The sequence below is a fragment of the Mus pahari genome, chromosome 1 (genome assembly GCF_900095145.1).
Source record: "Mus pahari chromosome 1, PAHARI_EIJ_v1.1, whole genome shotgun sequence".
Lineage (NCBI taxonomy): Eukaryota > Metazoa > Chordata > Mammalia > Rodentia > Muridae > Mus > Mus pahari.
In genome coordinates this window covers 53,919,964-53,933,046 of record NC_034590.1, presented here as the reverse complement: position 1 = coordinate 53,933,046, position 13,083 = coordinate 53,919,964, and the positions used below count along the sequence as shown (strand labels likewise).

Genomic DNA, 13,083 nt, shown 5'->3' with positions numbered 1-13,083 from the left:
GACTAGGCAAGTGCACTCATCTGAGTGTGCCTATGTGGAGGCTAGATGTCAACGTTTAGCATCTTTCTCATAACTCTCCATCTTATTTTTTGAGGCAGGATCTCTCTTTGAATATAGGAAATGGTTCACCATTTTGGTTGGACCAGCTCTCCAGCAAGCCCTCATGACCCACTTGTTTCTGTCCATCCTATAGTGGGTTACGGGTGTGCACCACCACTCCTGGCTTTTATATGGATCCTAAAGATCTGAAGTCAGGTCCTTAAGCCTGTGCATCAAGCATTTTACCCACTGTGCCAGCACACACACACACATACCCCGCCCCCAGTTTCTATATTACCTTCTTAACCCATGCTAGGTTCACCAAAAGTGCAAGAAAGGAATTATAGTCACAGCCTCTCAAGGACTGCCACCAAGATAACATAACCCTCCCTTAAATCCTGAGACTATCAAGCCAACAACTGAACATGCCTTTACTTTCTTAGGACCAAAGTGCCTGGTTTTTGAACCCTGTGGCCATCGTGTAGCTAGGACAGATGCATCTGCAGATGGAGATGGACACACCTGGAAGGAGTACCATTCCCATTTAAACACGTTAATGTGAGGTAGCTGATGTTGTGGTAGACCATAAGACACCAGACACACTCCACACAGCAGCCATGTCACCACTGACCTTCCAGTCAAGCATCTCCGCAAAGAATAGGAGGCTCCTCCCCCACAGGTCCGGGAGCAGTCGCTCCAGTCTCCCCAGGCATCCCAGTTGCCATCCTTGTCTTCATCTGAGTGAGCATTTCTTGAGGTCTGGATGGAGGGGAGACATGCAGACAGTTATAGGAGGTCAAATATCACCTAATTCTATGCACAGGAAATACCCACACTAGTCAGTTCTGTGAACAGGATAGCAGTGCTGACTGCCAAACACTCCCAGGACACTGAGGGGAAGAGACTGTTCAGTGAGTGTAAGTTCCCACCATGCACCATGAAAAAGTTCGTGGCATGCGGCACAGGACATTGGGTTTATAGTTAGCAGTACTGTATCACGTACTTAAGTTGGCAAGGGAGTTAGATATTATCTTCTATGTTTCCATTTACAAAGAGGGAAAGCGGAACTGAAGGGAAGGCTCCGCAGTGAGAGTATCAGTCGCTCTCCCAGAAGACCACGCTCGATTCCCAGCACCCATGAGACAGTTATCCATAACTCCACAACTGTATGTCACTCCAGTTCCAAGGAGTTCAGTTTGGCACACACATGGTGCACAGACACACAAGCTAGCAAACCACCCACAAAATAAAAATATAGATAAAATAAAAATAAATAACATAAAAGAAAAATAAATTGAAAAATAAAATGTCAAAAAGTAGAAGTGGTGGAATGAGAAAAATATAGAATTGACATAACAGTAAGTAGTCATACGTATTGACCATGCATATTATAACAATAATCAACAATATACACTAATTCCTTCATGATGCTTTATTACTGCATATGAACTGCACGAACATGTGTTATATTATGACATTTTGTAGATGCATATAAAGCATGTCATATCTACTAAAAGTAATTTTTAAATATTTTAAATTTTGAAATAGTATCTCACAGCATAGCTCAAGTGAACACTGGACTCTGTGATCCCAAACCTGGTTTCTGCCTCATGATCCTCTTGCCTTAGTCGCCTAAATACTGGTATTTTAACACTCTTTAAAAGTAGATAAATCCCTGGCCTGGAGAATCTGCTCGGCAGCTAGGAGCACTTGTTGCTCTCGAAAAGAACCTAAGTTTGCTTTCCAGCAGACACGTGGTGATTCATAACTGTTCACAACTTCATTTCCAGGGAACCCCATGCCCTCTTCTGCCCTCAGCAGCCACCAAGCACACAAACGGTCTACAAATGTCCATGAGAGTAAAACGCCCACACATAAAACAAAATGAATACATGTAATAAAAATGGTTTTTAATCTATAAATTCTTAAAATATGTCAAAATGAAATCCAGATCCATTAGAAATTTATATTAATGTACTGGAACCATAAAGTACCAGAAAAATCACACGCTATACAGACATTGACAGTCATATGGTTAACCTAGGAAAGGCTGTCATAGTTATTAACAGGGTGGTGGGGAGCTCCCTCGTAGAGCAGGGGGGAGGGGTTTGTGAAAGGGAAACTAGGAAGGGGGATAACATTTGAAATATAAATAAATAAAATAACCAATAAAAAGAAAGAAAGAAAGGAAGGGAGGGAGGAAGGGAGGGAGGGAGGGAGGGAGGGGGAGGAGAGAGGGGGAGGGGGTGGGGGAGAGAGAGAGAGGCTGGTATAGTTTAATTTCTTTAAAATAAAAATACAAAGCATTTTCCCTCTGTCTTCCTATAGACAGCTTAATGAACACACACAGGAAACACAGCCTCTGAGCTAGAAGAACGCACATCAAATTGGCTCTAAGAAGAGAAGAGGTGGGACCCATCCTCGCTGTGAAGAGTCACAGGAAGGATGATGACACTTCATTTTTCTTTATCACTCACAAAGACATCGACAGCAAAGATGCACAAGCTTTAAAATCAGCATTAAGCCAGGTGGGCTATCACGGGTGATAATTCTGTTACTTTCTGAACTTGGGTGGCTTCTGAAATTTCTTTTTTTTTCCATTTTTTTTTAGGTATTTACTTCATTTACATTTTAAATGCTATCCCCAAAGTCCCCTATACCCTCCCCTCCTCTGCTCCCCTATCCACCCACACCCCCCTCTTGGCCCTGGTGTTCCCCTGTACTGGGGCATATAAAGTTTGCAAGACCAAGGGGCCTCTCTTCCCAATGATGGCCGACTAGACCATCTTCTGCTACCTATGCAGCTAGAGACACGAGCTCTGGGGGTGCTGGTTAGTTCCCCAATGGAGGAGCTAGAGAAGGTACCCAAGGAGCTGAAGGGGTCTGCAACCCTATAGGTGGAACAACAGTATGAACTAACCAGCTTCTGAAATTTCCTTTTTAAAAAGTATTTTAGGCTAAAATACCATCATTGGATGATAGTACCCTATCTGGCTACAAGTCTGCATCCTGTTTAACACAGGTAAGTCTGCACACGCAGAGAGGAAGGCATGCTCAGATAAATAAAACGCTACAGTGAGTCAGGAGACTTTGAATGGCTTTAGCAACATTTTGTGTGGTGTCTCCATGCTCTGTAGCATTTTTTACAAGGCTTCTTTTTATGTTATGTTTAATCATGTGTATTCATGTGTGTGGAGTGGAGTGGTGTGTGACTGAGTACAAGCTACTTTGGAGGCCAGGAGCGGTCCTCAGATCTCCTGGAGCAGAGTGTTACAGGTGTCTGTGGTCCTCCAGAGTGGATGCTGAGAAGTGAACTCCTGTCCTCCGGACAAAGCATCGAACTGCTCTTAAGTGTTGACTCATCTCTCCAGACCCCTGCACCATATTTTACAAGTTAAAACACATATTGTCTCAGTTAAACCTAGTAAGCACACAAACAAGAAAAAAAATCCATATCCTCTTGGACTATAGAAATGTTCAAGTGGACAGAATTTAATGGGTAAGTTGCGAGTTAGAGAATGTAAAGATAGACGAGAGCCATGAAGCAATAACTAATGACAGCCTGTGCCTGAATTAGCTATTGCCCAGGTTCCCCTAAACCCCTGCACAAGTTACACCAGCGCCCCCTCCTCCAGAAAGTTAAATTGGGAGGAGGACTGGTAGGGAAGACCTTCAAAGCTGAAATGGAAAAAATCATGATGGAAAGCAAAAATGAAGGTTTTCCAATAATGTTCAGTCAAGTTCCACCAGTGGTCCGTCCGACAGCTTCTATTTATAGCACAGCGAACAGCCTTCTAGAGCAGTGCTTCAGCCTGAGCAGAGACAGAAAGGATAAATATTTGGCAGCTGATCAAATCTGTCATCAGGAATGGGAGCTAATGAAACCCATACTATTTACTGTTCTAATTAAGACACTGTTCAGTTCGATTTTCTGCCCTGAATGTCACCAAACATAACTATACCCTGTCTATCATCGTATAGTGTAAAATATAAAATTCCAATTCATAGAAAAATACAATTAGCAGTTTAATGCTCTCATCTAGACTTTTAGATGGGGTGCGTCCAGATCGTTTAGGCAAATGTTTAAACTGTACACAGCTGAAATTGGTTTTTCTTCTTGTCACTTGATATATGAATTGGTTGAATGTGAAAAGTTGAAAAATATCATCATATATTTTTTAAACGAAAGTTGAGAGCTCCCTGCAATATTGTTTTAATTTGTTTTTATTCCCACCATCCCATCTGTTCCATTTATAGTTAGAATCAGGTTTCTTTCCATAACTCCTCCACCTTCACTTACAGAAAACATCTTGATTCTAAAATAATTAAAACGGGCACATTATAAAATGAAAACATCTGGTTTCTCTGATTGGATACGTCAAATTTTTCCTCCTTAAGAAAACAGAGAACAAGAGGCATCTCAAGGCGTCCCGGTGGTGTTTTTCTTCTCTCTCAGGATGGCTGGGTTCCTTAGACCCCAGCGCCATTTTCGGCCAGCCCCTGAGCCTGTGGAGCATTCTCCCTGGCTACAAAGTAGCAACAACATCCCTGATTTTACCCACTTCTCTCTTCTGCGCTTCCTTTCCTGGAATTCTCTCTCCAGAAGAGCTGACAATGAGCCCCAATCATTTTCTCTGGAAAAAGAAAAAGAAGAAGAAGAAGAAGAGGAAGAAGAGGAAGAAGAGGAAGAAGAAGAAGAAGAAGAAGAAGAAGAAGAGGAGGAGGAGGAGGAAGAAAACTTCCTGCGTCTTCCAGAGCCTCTGGTGTCTGGCTATTACCCCAAACACTTTCTGCTCTCCCCGCTCTTTCGTGACTATGTTCAATCTCTGCACACAATTAAGGATGCAAATTTTAAATCTCAAAATGTAGTGTCTAGACTAAGGCATTTTATATCTAAAGAGAAAGAGGCCATGCATTGCCCCATGACCCAGATTCCCCCGTGTGTACATTTGCATGTGTGTGTATACATGGGTGTGGAGAGCAGAGACTAACCTCGGGTGTTATTTCTCAGGGGAAATAACACCTTGAGTTTTGTATTCTGAAGCAGGGTCTTTTATTGGCTTGGGGCTCACTTCTTTGAATGAGCTGGTTCACCAGTCCAAGAAATCTGTCTGTCTCGGCCTTCCCAGCCCTGAGACTACAAACATGCTATAACGACTGGCTTTTCTGTATAGGTTCTAGGGACTAAACTAAGTTATCGCCTCAACCCATGAAAAATCTCTTTTGATGAAGTTTCCTTCTCTTTCTCCCCTCTCCTTCTTTCTGTTTAGTGTTTTCTTTCCTCCCTCCCTCCTCCCGCCCTCTCTTTCTTATTATTTCAGGCAACATCATCTATTGGAACTCTGTATGGAGGCAGTATTATATAATGATTAAACCTGTTACGATAAGCGTTTAACCTTACCAAACTCACGTTAAACCACAATGGTCACCATCACTCATGCAATATTTAAAATGCACATAAGAAGTAAGTCAAACAGCATCTCCATGTAGCCGGTGAGTGCGTCATAAATGCCAGCAATTGTTGTTCTTAAAAATAACATCTTCGGAGTAATGATAGCAAAGCCAGCTCTCCAGTTGCTGCTTATGCAAGACTTAAAATTAATCACCAATAAACCTCCCTTGTTGCTTTTGGCTCAGAGAGTCAGCCTGCTGAGGTCTGCTTGGACCCTGACCCTAGCACCCATCTGTAAGGCATGCTGCTTGACTTTGCAGCCTCCAAGTGTCCCTCGAGTCACCGAAATGCATGCTAGACAAAGCTTCCTAATCAGACAGAATTCCTCGAATGCATATGTCTGCTTCTTTAACAGTCGTTAAGTAGACCACAATGGGAGGGTAGCCCACTGATGAGAGAGAAGGCCTGTGAGTAGAGCTTAATGTTACCGCAAAAATAGGAAACAGTATCAGTCACCATTGTCAAATATTGGGATGCAGAAGAGAGCTGTGGAGGATGGAGGGACGGCCATCCTGGGAGCCGGGTAAAGCCTTCCTCTGCTGTGGTAGCTTCTGAGAGAAGAGGTAGGTTGTAGCCTCACTTTGACCAGCCCAATCCTAAAGCCCAGTGGCTACAAAGACAGAGCTGGCTTCATGGTAACCCAGAGCAGACAACTTTTGCTTACCAGTGAGTACTGCTTTTCCCAATTCCCTTTTTCAAGCATCTCTTTAAAACTTCCTTATGTGATTATTTACATTCCATGCGGACACTGCATTATAAGGTAAATTATTAAATGAACCCAATCGAAGTTTAATTCAACCAACATCAAATCTGTGCCCATGTGGTAAGACCTAGACAAAGACGTAAAGAACCATGGCCTTCCTACGGCAGCTGCTCTTCAGGCAGACAGTGCTGTGGACCAGTCCTTGGCTTGGCTTATGTCCTCTCTAAATGCTACAGCACCTCTGGTGGATACTCCCAGCACCGTGTTCAGGTGAGCAACACTTTCACAACCGTATGATGGAGCCAAGGCAGAACCCCTTTATCACTTCCCCTAGGCAAATTCTGTTTTCCTCTGTGCAATTTCTCCTCTGATGCTCATTTCCTTTGTGACCAGGAATCCAGTCAAATGCAGGCAACTGAGCTATCGTCACTCACAGTTAGCATTCCAAGTCTTGGATCCCCTCCACTGCTGCTGGGATCCACTTGACCACTACATTCTTCTGATATCTCAATGAAGCCTTTTACATTATCCCCTACCCCTACCCCCATCTTTAATGCAAATGGAACTACACTTCTGGTTTTCAACAGTCTTCCATTTTATCTGGGGTATTTAGTGAGGAATGCACATTCCTGGCTGGCATTTGTGGGCTCCCAAGCATCTGCTGGTTCCCTTATCCAAACAGATACCTATGGTCAAGACTCTGCACTAGGCGCCCTGAGAGGGCAGGCATGGACCTAATTCCCCAATCAGCTTTCAATGAGCCAAGAGGAAGAGAGGTCAAGGGACACTGTGAGGTGACATTAATCCTTAATTGTCAAGAGAAACAGATACATAAGCTGTGTTCCCATAGCCTGCCTTAACAGAGCTCAGAGCAAGGTCAGCTCTTTTCCACAGAATGAATCAACTCTGTGGGAACCACATGTCACTCTCATAGAATACTTTGGATTGCATGTAAGCCATTTTTTATTACTTTTATTTTTTTGCAATCCAGTCATTGCCCCCTCCCAGTCCGCCCTCCCACAGTTCCTCATTCCATTCCTCCTCCCCCTATCTCCAAGATGTCCCCCCTTACTCCCCACCAGGCCTCCCCACTCCCTGGAGTCTCAAGTCTCAAGGGTTAGGCAAGTCTTCTCCCACTGAGGGTAGACCAGGCAGTCCTCTGCAGTATATGTGTCGAGGGTCTCAGACCAGCTCCTGTGTGCTGCCTGGCTGGTGGCTCAGTAAGCCCTTATTTTGGTTGTCTCTATTTTCTAACTGCTAATGAATTATAAACACTTTTCAATTTGCTGCTTTTTGCATCATTAAGTGTGTATGTACATGTGTATGCATGTGTGTGTGCATGTGTATAATGAAATATAATTTTTTTAAAAGAAAAGAAAAACACTGAAGGAAAACCTGTAAGAACACATCCAAAGAAGCTGTGTGTGTTTTTTCTGTCTGTAGAATATCAGGCTTAATGATTGCTTAGGAAATCATATTTTCCCAAGTAAAATTCTAACTTGGAAAAATGTTAGATGAAAAAAAAAATCCCCCAAAGATATTGTTTACTCATTATATAATTGCACTTGGCAAAAGCCCAGCGTAGGGTAGGAGTGGCTGTGTTCACAGCCTCATAAAGGTTCCCAGTCTTGCTTGCTCTTCTTGGATCCCCAGGCATAAATCAAATCATAAACCATTTCCCTGACAAGTTCTTAAATCTCTGAGTTACACAGAATAGGGCTGCTCTGCTGGTCTTGCTAAAACATTAGTAATTAAACACAGATTTCACATCTAAGGTCACTTATTGGAAATGCCATATTAACAACTCCACATTAACAACAACTCCAAATGAACTGAGTTCCAGTGGGGATAATACTTCCCAGACATCAAATAAAGGTGCATTCCAGTGTTCCCACAAAGGTTATTTGAGGAGATCTCAAACCACTCGGTTTCTGTTAACAGTAGATACATTCTTTCAGGTTAATACTACCTTAAGGTCTTAAGCAACAAAACTTTAAAATTATGAATTGGGCGGATGTCATAAAAATGTCACTCAAGTTGTCACACAGATCAACAATTCAATTCAGCCAGGTTGTATGAAGCATGAATGCAGGTGCCAGGCACCACTGATAAATTCCCTGGACTCTGAAACTCACCTCTCCTTCTCCGGTTCATACTACTAAAATTCTGCTAAAATTCACTGGCTGGAGAGTCGACAGCCTGTGGAATTTGGATGGCCCTTTCCTAGCCAGTCGTCGTCCCTGGTCACGTTGCCATCATAAGAGGACTTCAGTCTCACTGATTCACCACTACTTGTCACACTAACAAGTATCTCCCTGCCAGACACAACTCAAGTCTGCAGTTCCACAGCTCACAGTGCCTGTTCAGGCTTCATCTCATACTCCAGACACAATGAGTTCCTTACTATGTTCCCAATAACATGTCAGTCAAATCCTCTGTGTGTGTGTGTGTGTGTGTGTGTGTGTGTGTGTGTGTATGCATGCGCACACACGTACATGCATTTGCCTGCCTGTGTATGTGTGCATGTGCATGCCTCTGTGTATGTGTGTGTGTGTGTGCATGTGGCTGCCTGTGTATGTGTACATGCATGTGCCTGCCTGTGTATGTGTGCATGTGCATGCCTCTGTGTGTGTGTGTGTGTGTGTGTGTGTGTGTGCTTGTTCTGTGACTATGAGCCAATGTCATGACTAAGGAACCAACAGATGTCCTCATGCTTGAGTGACAGGCACTTTATTTACTGAGGAATCTTTGGAGCCCCTTGAGAGGTATTTATGTTTGTCTATTAATTTATTTCAGAGCAGTAGCATTTGCTTTTGCACCTCTAGATATTGGGCTCACAATCTTGGGCATGGGAGACAAGTGCTTTGCCACTGAATAATGCCCATAGCCCCCAAGGGACATGTTTAAAGCACACCATTGAGTGGACAAGGTACAGGGAAAGTCTGAGAATTGGGAAGCACACTGGACTGGTTTAATCCAGACCCTATAAATCCCAGGATTTTCATCTTTGTCTTTCTGTATAAAGAGCTACCAGTGAAAGTATTTTGGTGAGAAAATACAGCTGCGGGGGGGGGAGGGCATTGGTAATAGACATACCTCTCTTTCCCTCTCTCCTATTCCTGTAGTGTTCCTCACTGGACAAAGCTAACCAGAAACCAGAGGGTAGGGAGTGATCCTGGATGGGGAAGGACGCAAAGTGGATCTGCAGGGCTTAGGAAAGCTTCTAGCATACTTATTTATCAGCTCACTAGAAAATTTGAAAGCAGAGGCATGATTCCTGTGTTTTGGAAAAGTTCTTCTGGCAAGCAGGAGCATGAGAAAGGACCCCAAGAAGTAGAACCTCTGTTGAAATATGCATGCAAGAGTTCAGAGCCCACAGTGTGCATCGCAACATTTATCCTGAAGAGGAGGTCACAAATGTGACACCTGAAGGCACTGGGATCAACAGGATCTGACAACTTTCCATACACAAAGAACAGGAAGTGCCAATCCTACTGATTCCCAGGTACCTGTGTTAAGTGAGCCATGCCACCCTCATTAAGGCTTCAGAACCATTCTCAAGCCCACCCCTGTGATAGGATTCTAGTACTCTTCTGTACAAAATGGAAGTGCCTATGTCGTAATGGTCAAAAGGAACACCAATGGCTCCCCTTTGCTTAATTATAATGGTAATTTCCATCAAAGATGATTGTGTGCATATGTTTGTATTGGGGATGGGGAGTTCATGTGTGTGCCAGAGCATGTGTGGGTGAATGTATGTGGAGGTCAAAGGCCAACCTCAAGTGTCATTCTTTAAGGTACAGTTTACCCTGTTTGTTTAGATAGGGTCTTTTACTGACCATAAGAAACTACAGCCAGAGGGGGTGGGACACAAACATATCTCTCTTGTTACCAAACAGGTTATTTGTTTGCAAGACAAGCACTGTACTGACTGAGCCATCTCCCCAGCCCCAGGAATAATTTTAACAAAATAATTAATTGGCCAAGATTTAAACATATAAAAGCTTCATCTATAAATCTAAATTGCTGACTTCTGTTGAAAATGAAAGGAAAAGATCTAAACAGTATTCACATTATCACATGACACTAAATGAATTCAAGTGTGGCCACTCCATTATAATGGGTAAGGCAGGGTCTCCCCAGCCACGCAGTGTGCAATGAAACCCACCCATTACGACCTCTCATCTACATAGGGTGACTACCGGAGAACAGCATTGTGAGTAGGAAATGGGCAAAGCCAGACAGCAGAGAGTGAACAGCAGAGTGAAAAGAGCAAAACTTAAAAAAAAAATCAGGATTATAAAAGTCAAGGAGAAGCAATGGTGGTGAGCATTCTGGTACACCACCCCCCACCCCCCAAAACCACAGGGCTGCACGAGTTGGTAGAAGAGAATATACCCTACATGAAGTTAGCTCCAATAGTATGACCAATAAACATGATATGGAGAATGGAAAAACTGTAAGGAAGTCATGCTATATTAACTAAGATTTAAACATAAAATTTAGAACAGAAGAACTCCAAGACTCCTAACATGGTATGACCTTTAGTCATTATGTAGAGACACCATTGAGGAAATGGCTTTGCTATGGTTACAAGTCCTGCATGCTCCTCAGTTTCTCTTTATTTCCTTATTAAAGTCACATAAACTAGAACTGGAGAGATGGCTCAGTGGTTAAAAGCACTGGCTGCTCTTCCAGAGGATGCAGGTTTGATTCCTAGCGCCTCTATTAGGTGGCTCATAACCATTTATAACTCCAGCTCTGGGGTATCCAAAGCCCTCTTCTAGCTTCTGAGGATGCCCGCAGTCAAGTGTGTGTCCAGACACAGACACCCATGCATGAACGTCATTGTTTCGTAATTCACATAAAATTAAATGCTTTTCCATTAAGACAGTGCACATAATCTGAATGCATTTTTATGGCACTGGGTCTGTGTACTTATCCCGTTCAAAAATCCTATATACAAGCATGCATGGAAATGTTCATAATGTTGCTGTATAAATTCTGGTTTTTTTTTTTCTAGAGTTGGATGATGGGTGGCCTTGTGGTTTTTATTTTACCCTTTCTGAACTGCTGGATTTATTAAATAAGTGTGACACTTTCAAACTTAATTATTCTGACATAGAAACCAGTCTAGCTTGTGGCCAAGAAATAGTCCCATGATGCCTTCAACCCCTGGGGGATGCAGGGTCTCTCTGGCAAACATTGGTCAAGAATTTGGCCCCAGTGGTTTGGCGGCCTCAGGAGCATTTATGGAAACTGCCTTAGGGACATCTCAACCCTGGTGGGACAAGGTCTTCAGCCAGATGTTGCAGATTGTTAACTTCAGGCCGACACACATCCACAATGTTCTAGAATTTGCTTCTCAGCTGGACATTTCAGCCCTCGTGGAGTACTTGGGAATGTCTGGAGAGATTTTGGAGCTTTGCAGCGAGGGCAAGGGAGACTGCTACTAAAATGTTAACATGGTTTGGCTCCCAGGGTAGCCTGGACAGCCAAGAAGTATCTAATCCAAGGAGTGCCCAGGTCAGGAAAGCCACTCATTCTAGAAGGAGGCTGGCATGGATATGACCAATCTGCTTTACCCTCATATTGATCTATAACAATTAATGTGAAGACAGTTCCTCTCTAACCGAATATAACAGCCACACATCATGAGAATTTCAGCCTTCAGATGGAGTTAAGGCAGGGAAAGCTGCTTTGGTTTGCCCTGCTCTATCACCACGTCACCACGGATGCAAAGAGGATGCCTGCAGAAAGAAACCCGACACTTTCTCCCTTTCTCAAGCAGACTCCTTAGAATTCTTTCTGTGCACTCCTGCCCATTAACAACCACAAAACCATCTTACGAAGCTCTTAATTCCAACATATCTCAAACCACACTCAAACCACTCATATTTGACAGTCCACAGTGGGCTTTTCTTTCCAAGGAGTTGAGGGGGGATGGAAATACAGGCATAGTCTTTCAAGTTTCATGATACCAAGTTTTTTTAGAAAAAGATTCTTTTTTTGATTTTTCTTCATGATTTATTTTCATTCATGGTTAGCCATTTTCACATAGAAAAACACAGGATTCGTGCCAACGACTCATCAAGAATATTACCCAGACCACATGCGAGGGGCATCGGCTTTAAACAAATTCCCTCAAGAAATACTATTTGACAGTTAGTAAAGTGAGTCATGAAAGAAGCCAGCATGCTCTTTCCATCCCCAGCCCCTCCTTCCCTCCTTCAGCGCATGCTGGGCAGAGTGTGACTCCAGGTGAAAGGGGAAAGCTGGCACAGGGAATTCTGCATTTCTAAGACCAGAGTGCAAAGACAGGAAGATCCAACAGCAAGACCTCAGTTCTTTAACCAACAGTGTCCCTTGAATGTCCCAGATTAGATAACAACAGCCCGTGTAGATGACTTCCGGGTAGAGAGATTCAGAACCATCAAGGCTTCTGCCAGGGTCTTTGAGTGAAGCAAAGCTAAAGTTCACGTTCCCCTTCAGTGACATTCTCCAGATCCCATTTAGTCATCACCCTCAAATATCTGGTTAAATAATTGGAAGGCAGGGATCATGCACTGAGTGTTAGAGAAAAGGGAAGGACAGCCATCCTTAGCCTGGGCACTTGGGGGAAGAAGGCAGATCCGTGAGTCTTGATAGATGAATCAAACTTGGGCAAAATTAAGCAGGGATCAAATGAGCAAACCGCATACAGTGTAGGAAGGCAAAGAGAAGATATTTGTATAAGCATCCACAGATTGGATATAGTCATCGAAAATGTATAGACTGGACAGTGGTCTCTGGTAAGGTTGACTATATTTATCTTCAAAATTTGGAGGCAGTAGCCACATCTGAAGTACTTGCTAGGCTTTGTGGTCATGGTCCCTGTACCAATGGCCAC

The 13,083-nt window shown here is 43.3% G+C and overlaps 1 protein-coding gene across 4 annotated transcripts in view; it reads right to left on the bottom strand.

Annotated features, from left to right (window-relative positions):
• Adamtsl3 (ADAMTS like 3) overlaps positions 1 to 13,083 on the bottom strand; it is a 276,839-nt gene that overhangs the window by 183,474 nt on the left and 80,282 nt on the right. For 3 of the 4 annotated variants that reach the window (XM_021210057.1, XM_029532349.1, XM_029532345.1), the window contains exon 4: positions 671 to 798. The exons of the other annotated variant lie outside the window; for it this stretch is intronic. In XM_021210057.1, coding sequence (XP_021065716.1) covers positions 671 to 798 — 128 coding nt within the window. The remainder of the gene's footprint in view (positions 1 to 670; positions 799 to 13,083) is intronic. 4 annotated transcript variants of the gene reach the window in all.